We start from the raw sequence: 27,301 nt of genomic DNA, 5'->3' as shown, positions 1-27,301 counted from the left end.
AAGAACCAATGAGGTTCATTCTTGTGTTATGCAGCACCTTTGAGCTTCAGCAAGAGCCAATGAGGTTCATTCTCGTGTTACGCAGCACGTTTGAGCTTCAGCAAGAACCAATGAGATTCATTCTCGTGTTACGCAGCACGTTTGAGCTTCAGCAGGAACCAATGAGGTTAATTCTCGTGTTACGCAGCACGTTTGAGATTCACAAGAACCAATGAGATTCATTCTCGTGTTACGCATCACGTTTGAGCTTCAGCAGGAACCAATGAGGTTCATTCTCATATGTTACGCATCACGTTTGAGCTTCAACAAGAACCAATGAGGTTCATTCTCATGTTACGCAGCACGTTTGAGCTTCAGCAAGAACCAATGAGATTCATTCTCGTGTTACGCAGCACGTTTGAGATTCACAAGAACCAATGAGATTCATTCTCGTGTTACGCATCACGTTTGAGCTTCAGCAGGAACCAATGAGGTTCATTCTCATATGTTACGCATCACGTTTGAGCTTCAGCAGGAACCAGTGAGGTTCATTCTCGTGTTACGCAGCACGTTCGAACTTCTGCAAGAACCAATGAGGTTCATTCTCGTGTTACGCAGCATGTTTGAGCTTCTTTAAGAACCAATGAGGTTCATTCTCGTGTTACGCAGCACATTCAAACTTCAGCAAGAACCAATGAGTTTGTGGTAGTCGCATAGCTGTCAATAGAGGGACAGAAATCTCTCAAATTTCATCAAAAAGATCTTCATTTGATCTTCCACCTGTAATTAATGACAGAATTTTCATTTTTGGGTCAACTAATCCTTTAAAACAAGAAAAAAATTCATGTCAATGGGTAAGAAAACATAATTGTTTTACTTTTTGAATATGTTTATTTTTTTTCTTACTCCACTTGCAGATATTTTTGTTCTTGTTCTAAACACTCTTTTTTTTTCTTCAGAAAACAAGACTTAATGAGTGGGTTGCACCAATAAGTATTAAATTAAGCAAAGTTTAGAGCTAATCAAGGATTTGTTGATCTAGGTGTGATGCACCACTTAATTTTAATCACAGATTAACAAAACAACATGGATTAGAAATCCAACCTGTGATTAAAACTCACATCTACGGTTTATTTTGTCCGCCACAATGGATTCGCCATTGTAATCAAACAGCAACAACATTTATGTATTCAGTTTCCGTTTTGATTCAAGAAACTCTTGCAGATAAAGGATGTATGTGTAAAATGTCAATTGTCTGTATTAACTGCTACTGTTACTGAGAGACAACTACAAAATATGCAGGGTCCTGCAGCTCTGCAGTTGGATACTGTTTCATGAGTCTGGTCTGAAGAAGGCATTAAATAGGACAAGCGCAGTAGTGATCACTGGCACTCACCTCATCACCGCTGCTGCTAAATGATCAACATGTACCTCTACTTCATTCTTTGGCTGAGGTGAACGACAGATCCGCATCCTGGACTGATGGGCAGCCATGGCCCTCACACTTTGATGGCTCTATGTTCTTTTATTTTCATGTTTATCAGTAATAAGCACCTCTCTGAGACCAGACGCTACATCCGATGTCTTCGTTCAGTCATCAACTATATTTTACATTTAGTATTTAAAACTCCTCACATGTACATTTAAAATTAATCCCTAAAAGAGGATAATCTTAATCTATTTTACATTTAAATGAAATCCATGATTGAAAGTATGGTTTTATTAAGCGTGTTCATTAGGATTTTAAGCATAATTGATATAAGTTTGCTGTCTATAATACCTGGATCCTGATTCATCTCAGTGGTATTTGCTGGCTGAGACTGGGAAGTACACAATTTGAAATTCACAATTTAATCATGGCAGCTCATGGCCACTCAGATCTGCAGCCAGGTTAAGAAACAAACAAACAACAAAAAAAACAAAAAAACAACCTAGTCTACTAACATCAACTAGCATTGCTGCGATTGAGTCTAAGACAGCTGTTGAGGAAGCAACTATATATTTGACATCTTTCTCTCTTCTGACTGCCATAAAGTATCTCTCTCTCTTTACTTGTAGTAGACTGATAAATATGAGGGGGAAAAAAAAAGATCAGATTGTAGTAATTGCTGTAGAACATATGGGATGGATGGGTAGACATAGACCTCATTTTCCACTGCTATATAAAGAAAATGTATTTTCTCTCACTCTCTTTTAGAACCTGTGGACTCTGCTCCGGTGATTCTGGATGGGTTTGAACGGAGGGAGGTTATGGTGGGACACCGGGTGGAGCTCCCGTGTAAAGCGTCCGGTCACCCCCCGCCCAGGTATCGCTGGCTGAGGGACAACAGCCCCTTAGAATCAGACAGCCGCTACCACCAGAGTGTATCGGGCCTTCTCATCGAGGCCACACGACCCAGTGACGCAGGCAGTTATGTGTGTGAGGTGTGGAACAGCTTCGGGAACGCCAAAGTGGTTGGACGGCTGGTGGTCAAACGTAAGTTATCTCAACTCTTGCCCTTGAGATCCACTTTCCTCCAGTTTAGCTCCAACCCTGGTCAAACTCACCTGCCTGGAGCTTTCTAGTAATAGTGAAGAGATTGATTGGCTTGTTCAGGTGTTTGATTGGCGTTGGAGCTAAACTCAGCAGGAACGTGAATCTCGATGGCCAGAGATGACAACCCCCTGTTTTAAATTGAAATTATTGGACAATTATAGCATTCACATTATTACATCTATGAGAACTATCTAAATTTTCATATGTGCCCTTTGACAGTTTGATTTTGAAAACCAAATAAATTCATGTAAATGATTCCTGTAAGACTTAATACAATTAAAACCAAAATTATGTTGGCCCAAAAAATTGAAGTTGAGCATGATTAGCAAGTACACACATTAGCAAACAACATGATTGTTTGGATGGGCTGTTATTAGTTAACAAGTCTTTACTTGTGCTGTGTTCTATCCAAAGCTGTATATCAATATCTCAGGCTTCTACCTGTTAATATTATTAATATCATATTAAGATTTTGTATTAATATTAATATTGAGTCAGATAAATCCTTATAATAATTCTGGGGCACCAACCAAGGGGTCTCACCTTGACAATTAAGAACAATCGTGGAAGATTGTTGACTTAATTACAATTAAATAAATGGAAGGAAGTTCATCATCTGATCAATCTGAAGGATTTGTGAGATATTGTTAACTTGTAGAGCCTCTTACCGTATTATCAAGACAAGGAAGACACAAGTGTAATAAAAGGATTTTATTAACAAAAAGATAGACAAGAGTAACTAACAACTAGTGATTGGATAAAGTGCAAAAAGACTGATCAATACAAGTGGATGAGTTGGATGTTACTATGGCAGTTACAAGTTAATCTTATGGAAAGATAAACTGTAGTTTCTCTAGAAGAAATAAGGTAAACCTTATTCTGAATTCAACAAATAAACCAGCAGATTATTTGTTATTAACTGATATCAGCTATGCAAAATCTAATGCAAATTAGATAATGCCAAGGTTTCCTGGAAAGAGGTTTGGTAAGTGATATTTACATCCGCCTGGTTGTGCTGAATCCGAGGGTGACGTCTTCCACTTGTTGAGCTGAGCAGCGTTGCGGTGAGAAGAAAGGAACTGGAATACGTTTCACAGCCTTGAACACAAAGTACTTGTGAACGTTGAACTCCTGGAGCACAGAGAAGGTCCTTTTCCTGGAACATGCAGAAGAAGACGCCTTGAAGGTTCTGATGTCTGTGCAGACGATCCTTATTCTCTGGAACACACAGATTTGGAGGATCTCTGATGAGAGGATTTTGAAGTTGGTGCAGAAGATATTTTGAAGATGGGGGGCTAAGCTTGTAGTCATTGTCTCTGTTGCAGTTTTCAAACTCCCCAAATTCACTTCTTGCAGAACTTCCTTGTTTCTCTCTTTAGAGCTTCAGAGTCTTGAGAGAGCAACTTCACAACTCTGTAGAGTTGGACATAGTTTAGCACATCTTGGGACCGGAACCTTGAACCGGGACTGGAGCAGGAACCGGAGCCTGGAACCAGAACGGGAAACTGCAGCAACCCAACTGGAACCCTTATCTGTCTCAGAAACAAGCCTTTTAATCTGTCCCGAGAAGGAGGGAGATGCAAATTGGCACCTTTCAGATCCAATGTTTTGATTGGCTGATGCTGTCATAGGTGGCCACTGGATGGCCCCCCTCTTGCATGAGGTTCACTTGAATAGCTTAAAGTTCATGTTTAGAAACCAATTTCAGATTAACTTAGGCTTTGTGCTGAAAACATAAAGTCCAAACATCACTGGGTTATATTGAACTTTTACCTATGCATTCATGTATACCTTAATAGGTAAGTTTGTATATTTTGCATGCACACAAACAGCACTACTTAAGTATATAGAGTTCTGTTAATAGAAATGGAGAAGATTTGCTCCATTTTGTCCACTGTGTGTCCATTTTAAATAGAAAATAATAATAAATAATAAATCCTCAATGACGAAATACATGACTAGAAAAAATAATCTGCAGGAGCTTTTGAAAAAATCATCTTGTACTGAATGTCATTTCAGTTCCTTAATATGAATTATCATATGCAGTAAAAGACAACAATATCCAAGCACTGTAAAAGGTTTTGCCACAAACTTAACTGACTGGATTCTCTCATGTATGATTTCATATCTCATATCTTCGTCTCTTCAGACCTTACTGTACATGATTTATGAGCTTCTACAACTTTTGACCTCCTAACTGAACTCCTTTCCACAAATTGATCATAGAAATAAAAACAGTATAACTAAAAATGAATAACGCAGTTTTCTCTTAAAGGGATAGTTCACCCAAAAATGAAAATTTGATGTTTATCTGCTTACCCCCAGGGCATCCAAGATGTAGATGACTTTTTTTCTTCAGTCGAACGCAAATTATGATTTTTAACTGCAACCGCTGCCGTCTGTCAGTCAAATAATAGCAGTAGATGGGAACTATAACAGTAAATAAAACTTGCTTAGACAAATCAAAATTAAAACCTGCGGCTCGTGACGACACATTAATGTCCTAAGACTCGAAACGATCGGTTTGTGCGAGAAACCGAACAGTATTTATATAATTTTTACCTCTAATACACCACTATGTCCAACTTCGTTCAGCTTCCGGCTAGTGAGGTCTGATCTCGCTCTGACAACGGAAGTGATGTCTCGCGCTCATTGAAGTATATGGGCGAGACATCACTTCCGTCTTCACAACGCGTTTTTGACAGTTGCTAAACAGGATTTCTATTCATGTAACTGACTCAATGTTGTTGTTTTTAAATTTGCTTATAAGTGAACTTTTACTGTATACTTCTTCTAGGTTGATGCTATGTTCACATGACATCATGTAGCATTCTGTTCTACTTTTCCAAGTAGGAATTTGGATATTATGACTATTATGAGTTGAATGGACCGCAGCAATAAGTCTTTAAAGGGTTAGTTCACCCAAAAATGAAAATACTGTCATTTATTACTCGTCTTCATGTCGCTCTACAGCCGTAAGACCTTCGTTCATCTTCAGAGCAAAAATTAAGATATTTTTGATGAAATGCGATGGCTCAGTGAGGCCTCTATTGAGAGAAAAGCCATTCAAACTCTCAAGGTCCATAAAGGTACTAAAACATATTTGAATCAGTTCATGTGATAGTGGTTCTATCTTAATATTATAAAGCGACAAGAATACTTTTTATGCACCAAAAAAACAAAATAACGTCTTTTCAACAATATCTAGTGATGGACGATTTCAAAACACTGCTTCAGAGCTTTACGAATCAAATCAGTGAATCGGAGCACCAAAATCACGTGATTTCAGCAGTTCAGGCATCTGATAGGAGTTCCGAATCACTGATTTGAATCAAATGATTCATAAAGCTCAGAAGCTTCATGAAGCAGTGTTTTGAAATCTGCCCATTGCTAGATATTGTTGAAAAGTCGTTATTTTGTTTTTTTTTGGTGCACAAAAAAGTATTCTCGTTGCTATATAATATTAATATTGAACCACTGTAATCACATTAACTGATTCAAATATGTTTTTAGTGCATTAATGGACCTTGAGAGTTTGAATGGCTTTGCTCTCAATAGAGGCCTCACTGAGCCATCACATTTCATCAAAAATATCTTAATTTGTGTTCTGAAGATGAACGAAGGTCTTACGGGTGTAGAACGACATGAGGGTGAGGAATTAATGACAGAATTTCCATTTTTTTGGGTGAACTAACCCTTTAAAAGATGACAAATTCAGTTTTAGTCTAAATCCTTTCAAAAACATGGTCTGCATAAAGATGAAAGAATTTCTTTGAATTTAGACTAAATTATTTTATTAAATAGTGTATTAATGTGTATGTATGTGTGCTTCCATCTACCCCAGAGCCTCTGAAAGCAGTGGTGAGCCCACGGAAGGTGAGAGGCAGCGTGGGTAGCCAAGTGTCTCTGTTCTGCAGTGTGACTGGTTCTGACGAGTATGACATCACCTGGTACAGGAACGGTGAGAAGATCTATCAGGGTATAAACATACGTATCACGGGCATCAACAACGAGAACCTGGTGATGGAGGGAATGGCCAAGAGTGATGGAGGAGCGTACCAGTGCTTTGCTCGAAATGGCAAGATGTCCACCCAAGACTTAGTTCAGGTCGTCTTGGAAGGTAAGTCCATCTTGGAAGAAAGAAGAAGAAATAGTGTAATGCTTGTTAGTGTTAAATTACTAAAAGTAATCTCCATTCACTTATTCTACTTAAATCCTGCCCTTGCAAGTTTGTGTTTATCTGCATCCACTTCAAAAACTGTGGCTGGTTGCATCAACTTAGCCTCTATGTTAAGATTGTGACTTAAGTAGCAGTTAGTTAGGGCTAATCAGTCTTACTTTTATGATTCAAATTAGACCTATTTCCTTTTTATGTATCTGACTTTACAAAGTTAGTGACTTACAGAACAAATTAGCTGACTTTATTTTTAAGACTACTCTAAGCAGTTTATGCAACTGATGCACACAAACCAAGTCCTCACCCTACATTTTTTCTTTTTTGATAATTCATAACCCCCAGATGTGCATCACAATATGGAAAAGATCTGTCGTTACTTCTATTTCAACTATAATTTTTAATGACCTGTGAAATTGTGGAGTGCTACTATGAGCATACTGTGGTGTAACTGTGCATGTGTTTTAATATAAGCCTGCACTGGACTCTACTGAAGCTACTCAGCCCTGCAGCTGAAAAGATTTGTTGCTTCAGCTCGGTTGCTGGGGCAACTGTCTCCTATTGCCACAAAACTGCATAAAGAGGATATTGATAATCTATAATGATGTTAAAAAACAAAACAGGATGATCAGAGGGTAAAGATTTCAATGACACGAAGCTTGAAAACACAGCTGTTTCTTGCTAAGTGTCATGATATAAGAAAAGGGGGCTGAAAAGATTTGCAAGAAATGTCTGGCTCGGAAAAGCGTTTTTTTTTTTTTTCATTATCTGTAATTTACGGAGAATGTGAAGAGGCAGTTTCATAATCCCTTTTCTATGTGTTTTGTTATGATATTGAAATGTTATGTCTCAAAATGATTAATCGCACAGCTACAAGTGTGATTTTGCGTTTATACAACAGTTCGACGGCAGTGTCATTAAATAAGAACAACAGCGGAGTGTCTTTAAAAACCTTCTTTTGTGCAGAAATACTTCCTTCCACCAAGGATTCAAATCTCAAGTTGACAGTTTAACAGTTGAGCCCAAGCCTCTGTTACTAATTCTAAAACGTCACTTCAGAGCTAGTAACAAAGGAATACTTGAAGGGGTGTGTATAAGACTGACATGACACCTTCATAATCATAACATGACACATGTCATGAATATGAAGGAGTTTTATGAATGTTTATGACAACTGTCATTAAGTGTCATTCGCTCAATTATGTCATTTTTAATGCAAAGATGACATTGTTTGAGATGTCCGAGTTACGACAACTTGACGTAAACCAATACATCATAAACAGTGTTTTTGTCATGACAACCTGACATCATTTAGCTTTATGGGTTAACATTGCATTAAACTGTCATGTGGTTGGTTTTGACATTGGCTGTCATGAGGCCATTATAATAGTCTCATGAATATGTATCTTGAGCTCAAGTACAGTGGTACAAATTGAACTTGTCATTAAAATGTCATTAAGTGACAATACTCTGACAAATAATTTTATAACAGCGTCAAGACTATTTTTCATTTCATGTTTTTTTTTTTGTTTTTTTTTTAAGTTTCCTCCAACAGAAGGTGAGATAATAGACAATTTCAAATTTCGTAAAAAAGATGACACTGTTATAAAATAATGGTAACACTTTATTTTAGGGTCTTTTAACTAGTTGCTTATTACTATTAGCATTCATATGGCTAAAATATTGGCTATTTATTAGTACTTATAAAGCACATATTAATGCCTTATTCTGCATGATCTTATTCTAGATTCCTTATCCTACCCAATACCTAAACCTAACAATTAACAATTAACTATAATAAGGAGTAAATTAAGAGTTTACTGAGGGAAAAGTCATAGTTAATCATTTATATATGTGTCCCTATACTGAAATGTTACCAAAATAATGTAATGTAATGTTAACCCATAAAGCTAAGTAGTTTTTTTAAGTTTGATAATTAATCTGCTATGTCAGGTTATGATGTCTTGGTTTATGTCAAGTTGACATGACAAAAACACTGACAGGTTATGATGTGTTTCTTTACGTCAAGTTGTCGTAACAAAGACATCTCAAACAATGTCATCTTTGCATTAAAAATGACATAATTGAGCGAATGACACTTAATGACAGTTGTCAATATATATATATTATTTAAAGTAGAGTATTATGGTATTATGAGACAGAGATCAACTAAACGAGTACCTGCATCTGATATAGCATTCATTCTTCAGGTCGATGTCCATAATATATCCATTATAAAAGATCAGTTTGAATGTCCACTGAGTCTTTTTCCTTTTAAAAGTTAATATTTCCCACAGCGCTAAAACAACTTCCTTGTTCTGACTCACTCATAAAGAGAGTCTTTGCCTCATCTAATGGCATAATAATGCAACTTTCACTGATCCTGTTGACGGACCTTTTCTCTATACCAAATATGGCATTTTATTTATATAAAATAATATTTATTGAACACTAATATTTAAAAGATTGCCCAGTTCATATACCCCTAATGAATTAACCACTATCTACATAAGAGCCAGCAGCAAATAAGCACTGGCCGAGATGAAGCTGTTCTCGGCGGGTACTTGAGCACTGAACGGCCGACGAAGGCCTGGAGCACATATCTGCGAAAGCGGCAAAACAAATAGTAAAACAGCAATATCGCGATTAATCATATCTTACATGAAATTTTATGTGTGACTTTTATGTGAAATGAGATTAATTGTAATTAATCGATTTGACAGTACTTTATATATACAAACTTGTGATTAATCACGAATAATCGATTTGACAGCACTAAATTAAATATTTGAGAAAAATCAGAATATGCAAAACAGACTGCACATCTGCACAACAACAAGGAAAATAGTTTATTCAGCAGTGAATTACCTACAGCACTCGAAAAAAGAGCTGTCTGGCCCACAATGCTCTGCTATTTTTAAAAAAATACATATATATTTCATTTACATTTCATACACATAATTCAACATGCTTTTTAAAGATAATACGATTATTATTTAAAGTGTTTTATTGATAATACCAGCAGTTTCATTTAAGATATAAAAATCTGAAATTTTATGACAGATTAAACATCACATTTAGTTTGTGAACAGTGTGTCACCTATAGAAAATGTCCTTGGAATGCTGCTCAACAATCATAAGTGCATATTGAAGGTTATTTTTAGACTGTAATTTTGTATGTTTCATGAAATATTGATTGCTGAAATAGCGAAATATTGCATCATTAAACCATCTGTCTACAAATCTGTCTTCCACTTCTCTAGACGGGACGCCAAAGATCCTCTCCGCCTTCAGCGAGAAGGTGGTGAGCCCAAATGAGCCCATCTCCCTGGTGTGTCACGTGAAAGGAACGCCCCTCCCCACCGTCACCTGGACCCTGGACGACGACCCCGTCATCAAAGACAGCAACCACCGCATGGATCGCATCATCACCACAGAAGGCCACGTGCTCAGCTACCTGAATGTGTCTCATACACAGGTCAGCGATGGGGGCGTCTACCGCTGCACCTGCAACAACTCGGCCGGATCGGTCTCCTACCAGGCTCGAATAAACGTAAGAGGTGCTTGTCAGATCAGCTCCTCAAAAACACCCACACCACACGACAACCACACACCACAATTTTAGGTTTGTTCTGAGATTGTCTGTTTTCTATGTGGAATATTTAGTTAGAAGGAGAATTTAGTGATTTTAGATTGTCAATGCAGTGCAGCCTCCTAAAAGTGTTGTTCTAAATGACAGTGATTTGTAGCAACTAAAAGTGATTTATTTTTACTGAAATTTGACTCTTGAGCACTGACCAGTGATGGCACAACAAAAAGCTTAATTTTATGAAAATGAGCAGTGACTCAATGTAGAGACAACCAATGGGAGTAAAGGCAGTAGAGCTCTCATAATCCGCCTTCTGATGGAGTTGAGCAGGGGTGCGTTTCACTTCGCTTATCGCCTGTTAACTGTCAGTGTCCCAGTAGTGGCACGCTTTTTCCCCTATCACATATTTTAGTAATAGTCATAAATTAGTTATCATTCAAAAGCTTAAACACTCAAAATTCATTCTGTGAAAACGGTTTTTAAATTGGACATGGAAACTGTACTTTAAACCTTTCAGTGGGCTCAATTTTTGTGATTCGACCTTCAAATTTGGAACTTGGTTAGACATATGGCTTTGGATTTATGGCAATTTTAGAGTCCAAATCTAATATAGATAATTACTATAAATATGTTTAGTTCAATTAATTTTTTTGAACTGCTTTCACTTCTGCAATAATCTGCTGAATCTTCTTTAAAAGGAGACCAGCCATAGGTCTTTACTGAAAAGCATTCATGAATTACAGTCACTTAAGTTCAGATTAGAGGTCTGCGTGGGACTTTTTCTTGTCCTGCTCCCGCTAGGTTGTATTCCACACCCACCCGCTCCCACTTAAAATTCACCCACTATATGATTTTCTTCCTGACATGATGGGTCCCGCTAAATTTAGACCTCAGATTTAAACTTCCCCTAAAGAAAGAGAGAGTGATTGGTGGTAAAAAAAAAAAAAATAATATGTTGGCTATACAAGAATTATATTTGTTATTTGTCTTATGATACTGTCAACACCGTAAAAAAAATGTCACAGAAAAATATGATAAATTAAATACGACATCTGTCACTTAAAACTATAAGCCAAAATATACGAATAAATGAAAACTGTTGTCTTCCTAGCTATAGTTACTGCAAAATGAAATATTTTTTTTAACATCAGTGCACGAACAGAATGTCGCTGACTGAAGACGGTTTTAGTAACAAACGTCTCTCCTCCAAAATCCGACCACACAGGCTAAATGTTCTCTCTGAAGGTGCACTCGTGGCCAGGATGCAAAGAACATCTTGCCAGGTTGCTCAGGGCATTGAACTGGGAACTGTGTGAATGCCACCACTGCGAAAAGTTTGGTCCAACTTTATGTTAGGTGGCCTTAAAGAGTTAGTTCACCCAAAAATTAAAATTCTGTCATTAGTTACTCACCCTCATGTCGTTCCACACCCGTAAGACCTTCGTTCATCTTAGGAACACATATTAAGATATAACATTAAGATAGTCCAATGTTAAGAAGAAAGAAAGAAATGTAATTACTGTCATTCAAGGTCCAGAAAAGTAACAAAAACATTGTTAAAATAGTCAACGTGACTCCACGAGATAAAATAGCGAAGTGGAATTAAAATAGCTTTTGCCGTGACCAGTGCAATTGTCTGATCTGTCGCTATTTGCACTTGTGTAAATAGCATCTAATGTAAATAGCATTTAATGAACAGGCACCGTGATTTTGCCAAGTAAGACATGTTCCTGGGTCATCATATTTTGTTGATCCTGGAACTACATTTCTGTCAGAAAATTTAGTTCTAACTTTATCCTTGACTCTAACCCTAACCCTAAACATAACATCCCTTAAATCAGAGGGAACCTAACAACCTAACCCTGGTTGTAAGCCTAAACTTGACATAAACTGTAAACTTGTTCCTCTAATCTGATTGGTTGATTGGAATGATGTTCCAGGATCAACAAAGATGTTGATCCAGGAACATGTTGGACTTTAGATGAATGGAAATGCTAACGGATAGTGTATGATAGACTTCCTCTATAGTCAAGCTCTACTGCCTTCACTCCCATTGGTTATTGTGCTCATTTAAAACCCCAAAATGAAAAATCGCTCATCAATTACCCACCTTCATTCTGCCCCAATGTATATGACTTTCTTTCTTCAGATGAACACATATGATCCATATAATACATAGTCCATGTACTGCAAGACCATAGGCTTCTAAAGTTGACACTTCAAAAACCACGCAAAAAGAATACGATGGTAATCCATATGACAGTTGATGAATCAAAATCTTCAGAAGCATAACTATAAGTGTTTGTGTGAGGAAAAATATTAATATTTCTCAGATTTTAAACTCTAAGCCATCTCTCTGTCAGAACAAGTTTCACAATGTGCTTACATAACACTTCACAACGTGCAAACGTTTGGCCATGGATTATTGTTAAGTTTAAAATATTTGTTTTTTTTTCCTCCCTACCCTTCTCTCTCTTTCTCTCTCTTTCTCTCTCTCTCTCTCTCTCTCTCACACACACACACACACACACACCTATCATTTCACTTTAAAAGACCTTGTTTTATCAACTACGGTTGTGTGGATTACTGTCGTATTAACTATGTATGGTGCCAACTTTGAGGGACTTATTCACTTGCTTTATATGGACTCAAACTGATGAATTATTTTTCTAAAAAGCACCATTTTTGTTCATCTGAAGAAAGAGAGTCATCTGGGACGGCATAAGGGTGAGTAAATGATGAGAGAATTCTCTTTTTTTGGGTTGGAGTATCCTTTGAAGTTAAACCCTCCATGAGGGTTTGAAGTTAGGATGAAGTTAGTTACTGTCAGTTTGTTCAGGTTATGTATATAATAGTTGAAAGCTAAAATATTGACACATACTACATAAGCCTATCAACTGACATTCAAAGACTCTGTATACTGATAGTTCTTTCTCACAACAGGCCCTGCCAGTATTCGACCAATGAAAAATGTCACTGCCATCGCAGGGAGGGACACGTACATTCACTGTCGCATCATTGGTTACCCTTACTACTCTATTAAGTGGTACAAGGATTCCAAACTGCTCCCGTTCAACCATCGCCAACGTGCCTTTGAGAACAACGGCACACTGAAGCTGTCCAATGTGCAAAACTCGGACGAGGGAGAGTATACCTGCTACGTGTTGGTGGATCCAGAGAAACAAATTCACAGGAGTGTTCATGTGACAGTGAAAGGTACTGCTGTGCAGACAGAAGTCAGCCATTGCCTGAAGGCTAGATTGGGGAAATCGCCACAATAGTGATCAGTGTCATTTCAATTATGTTTGTTAACCCTTTGGTGCTGTTCGTGTGTCTGTCAAAAATGACCAATTTTTTTTTATTTCAAAGAAATTATTCTACTATATTTTAGTTCTGTAATGTTTTTTATTTAATATTTTGTATTATAGGGGATTTTATGGTATTAAATGATATTTATGCTGTAGTTATAATCCATTTATTCACTTTTTAAGCATGGACCTGAAAAGGAAATTTCCAACTTAAACTGTCATAAATCTTGAATGCTTTGGAGCACAGTTTAAGTTTGATCTCTTTTTAAAGACGACACTTGGCAGATTATTGCTGAAGTGAAAAAAAGTTTAAAAAGTCAATTTGTTATAAAAAAGTTATACATTTCAACATTTTTTTCTTTTGTTATGAATAATGCAAAAAAAAAAAAATACCATTTTCAATTTTTATATGAAATGTATATTTTCCAAAACACGTTTTACTGTCAGAAAATCAAAGCCAAAAATGGAAACAACCTGTGTTTCAAATTTGAGCTTGATTTCTCAAAAAGTGAGCTTTCAGTAAGACTTTGTTTGGGCGCAGTGCCAAACATTTTCAATAGACTCATTTTTAACCATGAACAATACAAGTGTGATTTTCTTTTCTTCTTTTTTTTTCAGGACCATTTAACCTTTTCTAATCTTTTCTGATTTTTTTTATGCGTTCACACAGCAAGTGCTAAAACCTTTGCCCAGTTTCGTACCATTCCAATGAAGTGAAAAAAATAAATAAATAAAAAATATTTTTTTAAGGCAAGGGCTAGGCCTTATGACTAGTGTTTCACAAACCCCTAACCCTAAAGCCCAAAGTATACTTTAGCCATCCTGATTTTGCGACGGTCCAAGCACTGTATGCATAACGTGATTTTATGTCATTAGGAGGGTCTGTGGACAGTGCATGTGCGACTAACTTGAGCGCTTGAAACAAAGTCCACTAGATAGTTTGCACGTGCCCTACACGTCTTTCCGCGCTCACAGCCAAAGGAGTATACTTTGAAAGGCTCACACACTGTTGAGTGGAACATGAAGTATACCCAGGCCTTATGTACTACATCAGTTCCCAAACTTTTAGTGTGGAGTACCCCCTGAAGGGATTAGCATCCTTCTGCGTACCCCCTCTCTTCCACTTAGACTGCAGTCACACCTTTACCATTAAGGGACAATATTTTCCCCTAAATAGATTTTCCAGTGCATATTTTTACCTTTATAAATAACTTTATAAAATATATAATGTTTTAAATAAAAAAAAATGTTCAATTGAGAAATATGCAATGCATGTAAAACTAAGTGATACTTTTAAATGTTAAACTAAAACTGCCAGTAGGTGGCAGCAAGTCACTGTTTTTATGAGTGAGTCATCGAGTCATTCATTCAGTAAGGAAGCAAGTGGCTGTGAATGAATCACTGAATCATTGACTCTCACGATTCGTTCAACGCCGCAGAATTGTTCGCGAAACAGACGTGTGTTGTAGTTCTGCTGTGGTTTTCGTTAGAACTATTATTTCATTTCAAAATAGAGTAAATACTGACAGTACTGTGTTTAAAATGTAAAAAAAAAAAACTGTTTAAACTGTTGTTCTTCATGCGAGTGCTAAATCCCCAATTTTACAAAGCTGCGTTGTCGAGAACGGCAGTAATTTAGCACGATTTAAGGCAGCAGATTCTGCACGCAATCTGTCATATGCATGCTGCTTGTGTGAATGCTGTCATTTTTGACTGCAAATGATGAGGTAATTTGATTAAATGTACTGGATTTACGACATTTTGCCAGTTAGAAATACATGCTCGGTTTTAATATTATTTTAAGGTAGAGTTATTTTTGTCCCCTTTTGTCACCTCTTGTACCGCCAGGGGTATGCGTACCCCAGTTTGGGAACCATTGTACTACACCATACTTGTCTTTGCTACATGAAAGGTACCTCAAATCGTGCTTTTTGAGGAGAGGTCAGGCCTTGGCAAAGAAGATCATAATACCAAAAGCCTTGCATAATTCCACCTAGCAGCACCAATACCATCGTCTCTCTTCCGCTTCGCCATGTTTGAGAGCTGTGTACGGAAGAGCTTCTGTTCTCCTTTTAGTCAACTTCACAGATGTGACAGAACCCGTCGTGGAGGACTGAAAAAAAAATTAAGTCTGTCTGCTAGTCTTTCTGTCATGATATCATGAAGCGTTGCACTAAGAGATGAAACAATCGATTTTGTCGTTTATGAATCACCGTGAAACCCTACGTCAAATGGATTGTACCAAAATCGGGCTGTTAAGTTTCAACTATGACAATTTGCCAAACAATGATAAATGTGGCCGGACCTTTACACACGGCAACTTTTTGAGCAATGTTGCCTGGAAATGTTGCCGAGCCATGTTGCTTGGGCACTTTCCCACTGAAAATGGGCAAAAAAAATCGATCTGAAGTATCCAGATAGAAATTTGCTGCCCATTCTCAATGAGAAAGTGCCAAAGCAACATCGCTCGGCAACATTTCCAGGCAACACTGCTCAAAAAGTTGCCATCACCTTTAGGTGACACAACCTTTAGTTGTGTCATCACCTTTAGGCCGGTAAGCAACCACAAATCACCACAACAACCACATATGGGGGGCAGTCGTGGCCTAATGGTTAGAGAGCCAGATGTCCCAGAAAGTCCCTTTGAAAACAGTTGGGAAAATACACTAACCTCTGGAAAAAATGCTTTGGTGTACAACACTGCCTTAGAAAAAGAAAGGTTAAATCGGTATCTATATAGAACCCCAGGGTTTTTGACACAATCTTAAAGAACCCTTGATGCCAATAAGGAAAAATCTCTTAAATTATTACATAATACTTCATGTTTAACGGGTTATTTTATTTTCTTCTAATGATAACAGGGGTGAGGCCAGAAATGTTCAAGTGGGTGGGCCTTCATAAAACAGGAAAAGCGTAGAGTAGAAAACCGCATGCCAAAATATCAACAAAAAAGTTCACAAATCACCATAACAACTACATATGGGGGCAGTCGTGGCCTAATGGTTAGAGAGACTAGTAGCAGACTAGTAACCCGAAGGTTTCAACTTGCTTGTATCTGCTAAGTAAAAGAGAAAATATGAATATACATGACCTTAAAACGTATAAAGAGACTTCAAACATTGGGATTTAAAATGATGATTTAAAGTTTTCACCATTTTTAATAATTATTTTGTGTTCAGTAGTCTAGAAATTGCAAATACTCCATGTAATCTCTCAAACAATATGAGCTCATGTATCAGCTGCATGTGTAATAGTTATAATAGAATGAACAAAATGCTGTTCACAATAGTTTTACCTGTATATGTCAAACCACAGAACATTTTAGCTTTCCAAAAGAATTGCATGTCACTTACTGAATACCCAGTTACAAGTTCTATAAAGACTCTAATGATTTCTTTTTATTATTTTTAGTTGCGCTAATTCCAAAATGACATAAAAGCTTTACCTCAAAGCCCAGATAGAGCACCAATTAAAATAATTCAGACGTTTATATTGTTAAAGTTGAAGTAGACACTAGTTAAACTGCAATTTTTTGATTCTGTTGTTGCGTAATAACCAAGCAAGCATCTGTTTTTGTGAGTTCAGAGTCATGAGGACTATGATTGAGTTAGCTAATTTGCTCCATTCATGCTTAAAATTCTGAAGCGTGCGAAGGGATTCCCTGGAGTCCATTATCCCCATTTTGTTGTGAATTAAATAAGCACTGAAGTGCTGCTTTATTTCAATGTTATTTTAACTCATTGATTCTCAAACGCGACAGGCTGACTAGCACCATGCTTGCGAAGTCTCCAGGGAACGCATTATGCCAAATTTACTGGGAGACGAAAGAGCGCTTTTATAGTCTTCTTTATTTTGTCTTTCTTTGCTCTGTTTCTCCCTCATTAGTTCGCATTATGCCTCCTCCTCTGTGAAATCTCTAGATTCAGAGCCGTAATGACTTGTTATGAAGGCCGACTGGAGCCTTATTATTGCAAATCACACATAATTGTACATGTGTGATCACATATGCTCTGTCGCCAGCCCATATTGTGTGCGTTCTGAGCCGTTTGTCAAGACACTCACCGCTAGTTTTATATGTAAATAACATTTGGTCATTGGTTATATCAAGCTTGCTGTTTGATATAGGGGAGACTGGGAGAATGTAACTGTACAAACAACAAAATGGCAGCTATAGTTGACTGAACTTGCTATAAAAAACGTGGTAGCAATCTTCTAGGTTTTACGGACTGAACTTAAAGGTGCAGTAAGTGATTTCTGAGAAACGCTGTTGAAAGTGAGCCTCAAGACTCTTTTAGCCAATCAGCAGTAGGGGGCGTGTCCATTCATGATGGGGGAGAAGAGAGGGGGATTTGAAGAAAGACTGTAGAAATATAGTCAATTTCATCTTGATGACAAAACATTTAATCTCCCTATTCAGCCCTGTGCAAAGCATGATCGGAAGGGGAAATCATGTTCCTAGTTTCTATAATGCTATTTTAACACAACTAAAATCATTTATGTACTCTCAACTCAGATGGATTAAGATGGATTAACTTCATTTATGTAAACTGAACAAGCATCAAATGCTATTTTTGGCCTACTTAACTGACACATTCTTTCAAAATGAAAATGCAACTGTTTCAAGTCAGTTTAACACAATGCAATTGTGTTTGAATGAGAAACCTAATACGATGATGTTAAATTAAATTATTTTTAAAATCACTTTTTTGAGTGTATCCGTGTACTTTTTTCACTGAGTCAAATATCTTTAGATCAGAATGACACTTGACAGATGTGAAAACCATCAAATGTGAGCTGTCACACAAAGAAATCTGGTAATGTCAATTTAGGGGTTTGCACTAAATCATAAGCTGATTTGTTATTTTTCATTTACAAAAACCTGTTATTACTGTAGCATTTTTACAGTCTTTAACCATTGAAATTATGATCATTTTTTACAGTGCATTGTAACTTTTGCTGTGTAATATGCAAAAATGTTATATTATAATTGTTTTGTTTTGTCTGTTTTCTGTTCATCTCTCTTTCTCTCTCAGTGCCCCCTCTGATCCAACACTCCGACTCTCAGAGCGCTTCCATCGGTCAGCGTGTCTTCATCCCCTGTGTGGTCATATCTGGCGACCTGCCCATGTCTATAACCTGGCACAAAGATGGACGACCAATTAACGCCAGCCTGGGTGTCACCATCGACAATATAGACTTTACCAGCTCATTACGCATTTCAAACCTGTCGGAAATTCATAACGGCAGTTACACCTGCATTGCCCGTAACGAGGCTGCAGCCGTCGAGCACAGTATACAGCTCATCGTTAAAGGTTTGACTTTTCTTAATGTTTTCCTTTTAACTCTTAATGATGACTGCACTTTAGAATAATTTTAAAGGATTAGTTCACTTCAGAATTCAAATTACCCGATAATTTACTCTCCTCCATGTCATCCAAGATCTTTCTTTCTTCAGTGGAAAAGAAATGGAGGTTTTTGAGGAAAACATTCCAGGATTTTTCTCCATATAGTGGACTTCACTGGGGTTCAACGGGTTGAAGGTCCAAATGTCAGTTTCAGTGCAGCTTCAAAGAGCTCTACATGATCCCAGACGAGGAATAAGAGTCTTATCTAGAGAAACCATCGCTCATTTTCTAAAAAAATTTAAAAATTATATACTTTTTAACCACAAACGCTCATCTTGCATTGTTCTGTGATGCGCCACGCATTACGTAATTACATTGGAAGTACCGCGGTAGGGCGAAAATCTCCATCTCATTTCACTTTGTCACTGGATCAGTACTTCAAGCGTGACCTTTCCAACATGATTACGTAATGTGTGGCTCATTTCATTAAAAAGTGAACTAATCCTTTAAAGGCACATTTTGCAAAAGTAACGTTTTTTTTTTTCTTTAAAAAAATCTCTTAACCCTGATTTAAATCAAAATCATTTTATATCATACATCTTTTTAATATTAACATTCTTTTTATGCTCAGTTCCACCACATTTTGAGGTACAGCCAAGAGACCAGGATGGCATATACGGGAAATCGGTGATCCTGAATTGTTCAGCAAAGGGAAACCCAATCCCCACTATAGTATGGAACCACTCCAAAGGTATGCTAGTGTTTGAAATATAATTATATGTTATTTTTTTCTGGTTATACATGACCAATGTCTATGGGCAAACATGCAAAACACTGTAATGAATACGAAATATTCCTCACAAACACATATTCAGTTTATGGTTTTAACCAAAAATAATTAAACAAACAAATAAATAAATAATAATAAAGTTTAATTTTGCAAAATTTAATTTTGCATAAAGAAAAAGAAGCATATGACATGTTTTTGCACTGGACAGGTTTTCCTTTGAAGTTTCAACTAGCAGGGTCAGTATTATAAGGCAATGCTTCAAATATAATATATAGTAAAATACTTATTTTTTTAACATCAACTGTTTTCCAGCTATTATCATTATCATCATTATTATTAATCATCTTCTTTTCAGACCATTAGTTATCAAGTCCTCAGTAAACACGGATGTATGTGGGTGTGTTGATGTTGGCAGGCACTGAGGTGCAGCTTTATTGTAAAACATACATTTACATGTATTTCATTTTATAAAATTCGGTAATTTGTGATGATTTAAATAAAATCACTGTATTTTGGGCTGAAGAAATATTACCACAAGTAGCTGCTGTTCTGAAGTCATTATACCATTCAAAAAATATACATTTTGTTGGTACTCACTAACCCATTTTTTGTGTGTGTTTGATTTTTGCTGAGAGATCTCAAAGGGAAGGTAATGAAGGGGACCTGAAGCAGACACATTTGGTGTGGACATAATTTCAGTCAGGCTTTGGTAGTAATGTGGTTTAGGGGTTATCTGGACAGGTGGGCTGGGCACAGGTGTATGTTTGCATTGAGGCCATGGCCAAAGAAGCTGGATTACTGGATTAGAATGGGAGCAGGTGACTCGCTCGACCTTGATTCTTCCTGAAGGAGAAGGAGCATTTGAAGCCCTCGCTACACATTGTAGATGAAAGCTCACAAATGGAAATCCATATACACAACAAAAAAAGACGGCTGCACATTGGGAGGGTGGAGTTCAACGGGGCTCGGATGAAAGAATAGAAGGTTAGATGTAGTCTATGGGGTTGAAGGGGATAGAAATGCATTGTGGCATTGTGGGTAAAGGACTATTTTTCTTCTATTTTCTGGCTTATTGTCTGAAATCAAATGACTAGATCCCCTGAATTAATGGAATCTCCTTTATCATTTTCTTAAAGCCTGACATGAAATAACAGCCAGAAATATCTGTTGTTGTTGTTGTTGTTTAACGGAACAGTTTTTTTTTTTTAAATCTAAAAAGAAAAGTTTGCATATGTGTTTTTATTATCATATTTGATAGGCTTTTATCACTCATATAGTATGACAGAGTAGAATATGGAGCAATATATGCATTTATGTGCTGTTGATGATATTTTTGGGCCAAAAAGTACAATGAAATTCTAATAGCTAATAAAAATCAATGAGATTTTTATAACAGTATAGCAGACTACTTACATAAAATTGTCAATGTATGGATAATCAGGTAATCCTAAATTGCTTTATTCCATCTTGAAATATTACTAACAATATACTTCTTTTTCTTTTGATATTTGATATTTTTATATATAAAACTCATTAAAGATTTCACATCAGAAAGACACATGCACTACGACCTGAAGACGGATGCTTTTAGAATTATACAATTGCCAGGAATTTACAGGTTTAAAGAGTATTATTTTACAATAATTTACTGTTGTCAGAAATATACAGTGAAATTAATGCATGCTGGGTTATTTTCTTACGAATGACTGTTAATCAACAGCAAAATGATGCTAATATCACAGTAATTTGCTGCTCTTGTTTTACTGTCAGTTCACATTATGAAGTTGTCTTTAACCATGATGCCACTGTAAGAAGAGCAGCGATAACCCCTCTTAGGGTAAACAGAACAGAACCAAGTATTGCAATATCATTAATTTTCTTAATGACAATAATTAATGTAACATCATTGAAGAAATGAGTTTGATCAAAAGAAATATCAGAAGGCTAAGTCCTGACTGGATGAAGGAGGAGCTGGGGATGGAGGAGGGTAATCAGCTCCTGAGCAATGCGAAAAAGCTGCTGATAATACTGAATAGCATTCATCAAAACAGTGCTTCCCGCAGATTTGAAATACTTGTAGCTGTATGGAAAATCCTTCTACCCACAGCACAAAAAATGGTTGAATTAACTTCGAATTAATGAGAAATTTAATTAATATAAATTAATTGAATCTGAATCAAATTAAATAAAATTGTGTTACTGTAACACAGTTCGTAAATATGGGAAGAAGGAGGCGGGAACCGGCGAACATTCAACAAAACTTAAATATAAAATAAACAAAGAACAAAATGAAAGTAATGCCGGCAGACCCTCGCGGACGTCTGCCGGCCACACAAACATAATAAAACATAAAATAAAGTCCAGGCCTGGTCCTCTCTCGTCCTTCACTGACGTCGCTCCTCCTTTTATGCCTCCGGAGCTCCTCCGTGAGAGACTCGAGGCCTCGCGCCGTTCCCTCACGGCTCTCGCCCGCCCTGCTCGTCACAGTTACCAAATAATAACCAGAGGGAGTATACATTTTTAGTGACTTAGTTATGAACAAAACCTAAATACACTCGGACTCTTATTTTGAAATGTGTATACTTACTATTGCGGCTGCTCATTCAAGTTTAGATGAGGTAGATAATAATATATGTTGTACAACCATTTACAATAATTTACAATACCATAAAGTAAACTTTTGTCAATATTGAATAGCATTAGTCATATCAGCATAAGCAATCATTTAGCATAAACATGCACTATAAAATACACTGATTGTGAAGCACCTAAAAGCAGTCTGAGCGCTGCGTCTGATGCAAAACAGCGGCACATTTAACTTTGAAACATGCGGCGCATACATGAAATTATAGCCTTTTGAAATTTAATCACATCAGGTTTCGCAATCTATGTTTTCCCATCCACAAAATATGGGAAGCACTGAAAGTTTAAAAAGGAAACTTAGCTTTGATTTGTGAAAATTTTGAGATTTATGGAGGGTGAAATACAGCCAGCTGTGCCGTGGATTCTTTATCTCCTTCTTGATATCCTTTCCCTATGTGTGACGAGTGCAGATCTCATCTGAACATGTTTCAGGTCACTTCCAAATCGAGCAGCTTATAATCAATGCGGCGAATTAGTGTGTTTGTTCAAGACTTTAACATGAAGTGAAATCCATGTCAATTCACTAAATTCCAGATTGCACAATTGATAGTGGTCTCACCCGCTGAATTCGGCATTTAATTAGCTCCTGAGCAGTGTGAAAAGCTGCTGATAATACTGAACTAATGCTATATGCTTAATTTGTTTGGAAGTCACCATAATGGTGATCGTTGTTCATTTTGCTTGGGATCTTGGACCTTGTATATTCATATTCAAATTTGTGATCTAGCCAAGTCAAAACTATGACAAATGAACACATCTGCTAAAACAATGACAAGCTAGAATAAAAAAATAGCGAAATGGCTGATTTTAAGTTAGTCAAACTATACTATTATTAACATTATTTCAGCGTAAAGATTTACCAGTATCTTATTTCAAATTCATAATTATTCGTAGATGGAAATTTCACAATAGAGAAGCAGCTGCTGAGATTTATCTTTGAAAGGTGTGACAGATATCCATACTCGACATACAAAACACTACAATGGTGACACTTAACAAATAATAATAATAAAATAGATCAAATCTGAACATTACGAAATAATCAACACAAACTGCTAAAAGTGAACCAAAAATAAGTTCAGCATCAACCAACAAGAATCAAGAAACTCCACAGGATAATCTATTCATGCCACACTGCATGCTGGGTACCTTCATAGTACATATACACTGTAGAAATACAGCATGATATTGTTTGTTTACAGTAATAATTTGAGAGTGCAGTTAGATACAAGAGAAGTCCAACTGTGGAATTACAGTACTAAAAATGTTAACAGTGTACTAAATGGCCTTTTACTTGATGAAAAAAAAAAGAAAAAAGAAATGTCAAGAAGGCATGTATTTTTCCATATTATATTTACAACATTTAGAGATGTTAAAAAGGGTATATAATGAAAGTGTGTACCTTTTTTTTTCTACACGTGTTGACAGATTATTTTGTTTTGTTGCCCAGACAGGCCGTAGCTTTGGCAGATTAAGTTGCTCATGTGGTATTATGATTTATTTCATATTATTGAATCCCACAGTATCCTCTAATCCTAATCCAGACATGACACACCAGATATGAAACAATTCCCCTTAGAGATCTTTAAATCCAATAAAGAAATGTAAACACACAGCATAACTAGGATTCATATTGGTCTTGAAATAGGTGATGGATTATCAGATTACAGTAAAACATATAGCAGTCTCATGAAGCAGTCATTTTTCTTATGCTAATATGAAATAAAATTGGCATTTTAAAAAATGATATAGATCAAACATTTATTATAATATTCTAAATATATAAAAATGATATACTACAATTCTAAATATAGAGTGTATATAGATCTTACATGGCTCCTTCTGTGTTTTCTGGCGTAGGTGCTGGCGTACCTCAGTTCCAGCCCATCGCCTTGAATTCAGGCTCACGTATACAGCTCCTGGAGAAGGGCTCTCTGCTCATAAAACACGTCCTGGAGGAAGATGCTGGATTTTATCTGTGCAAGGTCAGCAATGACGTGGGAGCCGATATCAGCAAGAGCATGTACCTCACCGTTAAAAGTAAGACCCTGTCAAGTGCAGCATGTTGAGTGTATGTGTGTGTTCAAATGTGTGTGTGAATGAAATAATGAATGGTGAATGTGATGTAAGCTATTAATAGACATATGTATTGCATCTAAATGTTTGGTTTGTGTAATTTTTGTGGTTTGTGCCACTCTGTCTATGGAGTATGTGTGTGTGCGTGTCTGAGCCTGAGGGTCTTCTGCCCTGTTGACTGCTGTGTGTACGGTATTGTGCTCCTTGGTGAACTGTTTGTTTTTTGAGCAGGCAAAGACTTACATCCCCTCCATTAAACCCACTACACAACATTTATGCCCACTCTGGCATGAGGAGAAGACCAAACCAACGGAGCAGTGCCACTCGTATTCGCGTTACGTCACATTCCTTTTTGTCTAAACATCACCACCCATTTAGATCAGCAACTTAACTACTGAAAATATGAAAATTAATAGACATTAGAAAGAATGTTTATGCTGCATATTTCCATGCCGTGAAGATGGTTTGGGACAGGGGCTGTTGAGCTTCCCACAATGACAAAAAAAGCACCATAAAAGTATCCCATACAACTTTTGCGTTTTAAGGTTTGCATCAAAGTGTGAGCAGCCCAGGACAAAGCCTTGGGGAACGCCAGAATTGAGACATTTTATTTGTCTGCACCTTTAAAATGTAGTATTATTTTGCAGGTGGAATTGTCAAAATGTGCTTGAAAATAGTATTCTGAGTAGTCATCTATATGGTTTGCTTGCTGACTCTGATATTTAAAGAGCAGGATGACCAGTAGAATTAAGTAATTTATAAAACAATTGATTGAATTAACCCTACTAAAGAATCCAGTGTAAACCAGAATGAATTCCAGGATGGTTTATGCTGAAAACAGCTGGTATAGTGCTGGTCTAGCTGGTGGACCAGCAAACCAGCATCCATACTTGTCCCATATCCAAATGACCAGCATTGATGAATGTAATGAACACTTATTTTACACAATATTTAAGTTTAAATTGCCCAGAATTTCAATGGCAGTATAAATGGTCATAGTGGAAATAGTATCCATGTATTTATGCTGATGAATCTTTATTTTTTTCTATCATTCTTAAAGATATATTTACGTAAGCAAAAATTGCAACAGTCAACTCAGTGGTTCAGCCACTCTTAGAAACTGCTGCTGCTTCTCTCATGAACTCTTATAAATGCAGATGAGAGCTAGAGTTGATGTCAAGATTTTCATCACACAATTAATGTCAATTAACGTAAATAAAAAAATAATAAATAAATTTAATATTCTAAAATAGTATATAATATAAAAATAGTATATAATCATATATATTTTTTAAAGTCTTGCTTTATCTTTATCTTTTCTATTTTTCAATTGTGATCTGTAGTATAATATTCTAGCTTGGCATCCTGTGCTATGAATTTTGCTGCTCTTAAGACAAATTGCTTGTAATTTTCCCCATTTGTACGTTGCTTTAGATAAAAATGTCTGATGTGGGTACATAAAACAGTACATAAAATCAGCATAAATACAGACTATTTACTGTAGATTAATTATATTTATTAAATGGTTAGTTCCTGTCCTTGATTGGACAATAGCTGTTTTATTCACGATAAAACACGGCTATGACCGCTTCACCCAACGGTTCTGTGTATCACTACACAACACCCTTAGCAAACACTCTTAGCAACATAAACTGTTTGTTCTCAGTTGATATTGTTCATTGAAGCTTACTGTATTATGTAGAAGAGTATTGTGAGAAAGAGATCAAGAGAGCGAGTTTATTACCTCCGTTCAGATTTAGTATTTTCCTTCTATGTTCATAATAAAAAATCTGTTTAAATATTTGATGTATTATCCTGTCCTTTTAACAGTTAAGGAGTTTTCCCATGACTGACAGCGCTAGTCAAAGCATTTGTCAGTTGCGTTTTGTTCCATGTTCACAACAATTCAGTCTTTTCAATGTGCTGACTAACTCACTCATAAAGACAGTCTTTGTTGCCATCTAATGGCGTAATAATGTAACTTCTGTTGATGTTCTCGGTCAGGGGCTATTTATTCCGGCAGAAGGAAGGCTTTTAGTGACAGTTTACTTCATGAAAGTTGCATTGACACATTGTTTTGGCTTTAATATTTGTATTGTGTGGTAACTGTATTATAAAAGCAATAAGGTATATATATATATATACAGTCAAGCCAAAAATTATTCAGACATTTTTTATATTTTTGATATATATTTACTAGTGGGTGGAGGACACTATAGTTCATTTATGTAAGTGAGTAGGGCTGGGTAAAAAATATTGATTTCTCGATTTTAATCGATTCTCATTTTTACGAACCGATATCAATTCTTAAATCCCAAGAATCGATTAGTCTAGTCTGTTTTCAGTTGATGAATGAGCAGAATATGTAGCATTCTGATAAAAATAGCTATGCACCGCTACATATTCATTATAAATTTTGATGTTCTTAAATATTTAATGCATGTTTGAATAAATCAGTTTTGACAGCAGCGATTTAAATGTTTATATTAAAAAAAAATTAAGAAATTATTATTTAATTCTAAACTTTATTTATAATAAACAACATTGAGTGTAATTTAAGTGTTTGTATATAAATAAGTTAATTTAACGTTCAATTTTATAGTAAAGTAGTACCAACTGACTTACATGTGTAGTTTACAGCATTAGTTGAGAGATTTTTTTTTTCCTCTAGAAATGTTGCCATGTATGGTAACTGAAATACTACATCCAAAATAATCGATATCAAATCGAATCGAATCAAAAGCATGTGAATAGTAATCGAATCGAATCATGAAAATTGTGTCAATACTCAGCCCTATAAGTGAGGATAGCAAAATAAAGTAAACTGTGACATATTATACCCAGAAATTCTTTATACAGTG

The 27,301-nt window shown here is 36.4% G+C and overlaps 1 protein-coding gene across 4 annotated transcripts in view; it reads left to right on the top strand.

Annotated features, from left to right (window-relative positions):
- dscamb (Down syndrome cell adhesion molecule b) overlaps positions 1-27,301 on the top strand; it is a 278,527-nt gene that overhangs the window by 136,085 nt on the left and 115,141 nt on the right. For 3 of the 4 annotated variants that reach the window (XM_067364527.1, XM_067364526.1, XM_067364528.1), the window contains exons 5-11: positions 2,177-2,455; positions 6,360-6,635; positions 9,953-10,249; positions 13,222-13,494; positions 18,620-18,898; positions 19,563-19,682; positions 24,225-24,404. In XM_067364527.1, coding sequence (XP_067220628.1) covers positions 2,177-2,455; positions 6,360-6,635; positions 9,953-10,249; positions 13,222-13,494; positions 18,620-18,898; positions 19,563-19,682; positions 24,225-24,404 — 1,704 coding nt within the window. Of the gene's footprint in view, positions 1-2,176; positions 2,456-6,359; positions 6,636-9,952; positions 10,250-13,221; positions 13,495-18,619; positions 18,899-19,562; positions 19,683-24,224; positions 24,405-27,301 lie in introns of those variants that run through there. The other variant, XM_067364529.1, reaches the window with a different exon arrangement.

The sequence above is a fragment of the Chanodichthys erythropterus genome, chromosome 17 (genome assembly GCF_024489055.1).
Source record: "Chanodichthys erythropterus isolate Z2021 chromosome 17, ASM2448905v1, whole genome shotgun sequence".
NCBI classification, from domain to species: Eukaryota; Metazoa; Chordata; class Actinopteri; order Cypriniformes; family Xenocyprididae; genus Chanodichthys; species Chanodichthys erythropterus.
Note: the sequence above shows the minus strand (reverse complement) of the source record. Positions and strands in the feature narration are given on the sequence as shown.